This window comes from Salvelinus sp. IW2-2015, unplaced genomic scaffold (assembly GCF_002910315.2).
Source record: "Salvelinus sp. IW2-2015 unplaced genomic scaffold, ASM291031v2 Un_scaffold2388, whole genome shotgun sequence".
NCBI lineage: Eukaryota > Metazoa > Chordata > Actinopteri > Salmoniformes > Salmonidae > Salvelinus > Salvelinus sp. IW2-2015.
The window spans coordinates 124455-126010 of NW_019943711.1; the positions used below are offsets into that span (position 1 = coordinate 124455).

At 44.3% G+C, this 1556-nt stretch overlaps 1 protein-coding gene across 1 annotated transcript in view; it reads left to right on the top strand.

Moving 5' to 3' along the window:
- rbfa (ribosome binding factor A) overlaps positions 1 to 788 on the top strand; it is a 1657-nt gene extending 869 nt beyond the window's left edge. Inside the window, exons 3-4 of the mRNA XM_024141069.2 lie at positions 13 to 183; positions 488 to 788. Coding sequence (XP_023996837.2) covers positions 13 to 183; positions 488 to 604 — 288 coding nt within the window. The 3' untranslated portion in view covers positions 605 to 788. The remainder of the gene's footprint in view (positions 1 to 12; positions 184 to 487) is intronic.
- Positions 789 to 1556: the final 768 nt, after the last annotated feature.

Genomic DNA, 1556 nt, shown 5'->3' on the forward strand with positions numbered 1-1556 from the left:
TAATTCTGACAGGGGCCACCGTCCAGTCAGCTCAGTGCTCTGAAGCCACCTAAGAAACGAAGCCAAGAGGACAACATGCGCACCAGAATCCTCAACTCCATCCTGTACAAGGCCATCACTGATCTACTGAGCTCCCCTGAAGTCAACTATGAGGTCTACAACTACAGTGTGGACATCTCAAGGGTAGGAATAACCTAGCCTGGGTGCCGGTGTGTTTGTGCAATCATGCCAACTCCCTGTCACTCATTGTCATGTTTGGCTGGACAATGACAGCATTGAGCACTTGCCGAGCTGGGACCAGGCTAGGAAGTACTTCAGCTTGGTCTGAAATATTCAATGACATTTTGGTAATGCAAGGTAGCTTCATAAAATTGGTGCTAGTATTGTGTACAGTTCCATCCTATCCCTCTCAGCACTGCCTGGACTGCGCCAAAATGCAAAGTCCTTCCGTTTGAGTTGTTATAATATTGCGTGTGTGTCACATCAGGTGTCACTGCCTGCAGACTTCTCTAGTTGCCGGGTCTATTGGAAAACCAGTGGTGTGTCAGAGAGGGATGACCAGATTCAGCAAGCACTGGACAAGAGCAGCCCTCGTATAAGGTAAGCACTCGCTCAGAAAATAGCAGTACTCTTCTCTTTCTGTGATGATTGTTTCTAGCCTGGTTCCAGATCTATGTGTTCTTGCCAACGGTCCATGTCAAGACAAAACATGACAAGGAGTTGGCAGGATAGCACACAGAGAGACTGACACTCAGGCTAGGTTGTTTCAGGATGATGTTAGAGAGAACCCCTGTGCTGTTCTGTTGTCATGTGTTGCTATGTTGTTGTGTTAGGTCTCTCTTTATGTTGTGTTGTCTCTCTTGTCGTGGTGTGTTTTGTCCTATATTTACATATATATATATATTTTATATTCAATCCAGCCGCCGTCCCCGCAGGAGGTATTTTGCCTTTTGGTAGGCCGTCATTGTAAATAAGAATTTGTTCTTAACTGACTTGCCTAGTTAAATAAAGGTTACATTTAAAAAATCAGTCATGTCAGTTCCAGTAGACCCATCTCTCCAAAATAAAACCTGGAATCAGTCTTGACTCATTAAAACAGAGGACCTGGAATCAGTCTTGACTCATTAAAACAGAGGACCTGGAATCGGTCTTGACTCAGTAAAACAGAGGACCTGGAATCGGTCTTGACTCAGTAAAACAGAGGACCTGGAATCGATCTTGACTCAGTAAAACAGAGGACCTGGAATCAGTCTTGACTCAGTAAAACAGAGGACCTGGAATCAGTCTTGACTCAGTAAAACAGAGGACCTGGAATCAGTCTTGACTCAGTAAAACAGAGGACCTGGAATCGGTCTTGACTCAGTAAAACAGAGGACCTGGAATCGGTCTTGACTCAGTAAAACAGGACCTGGAATCGGTCTTGACTCAGTAAAACAGAGGACCTGGAATCGATCTTGACTCAGTAAAAACAGAGGAGAAACCTGCACACTGTTTCTGTTCCCTATGAAAATGTTCTTATTAAATTACTAATACAAGTGCTTTGGTACATGCTCTTC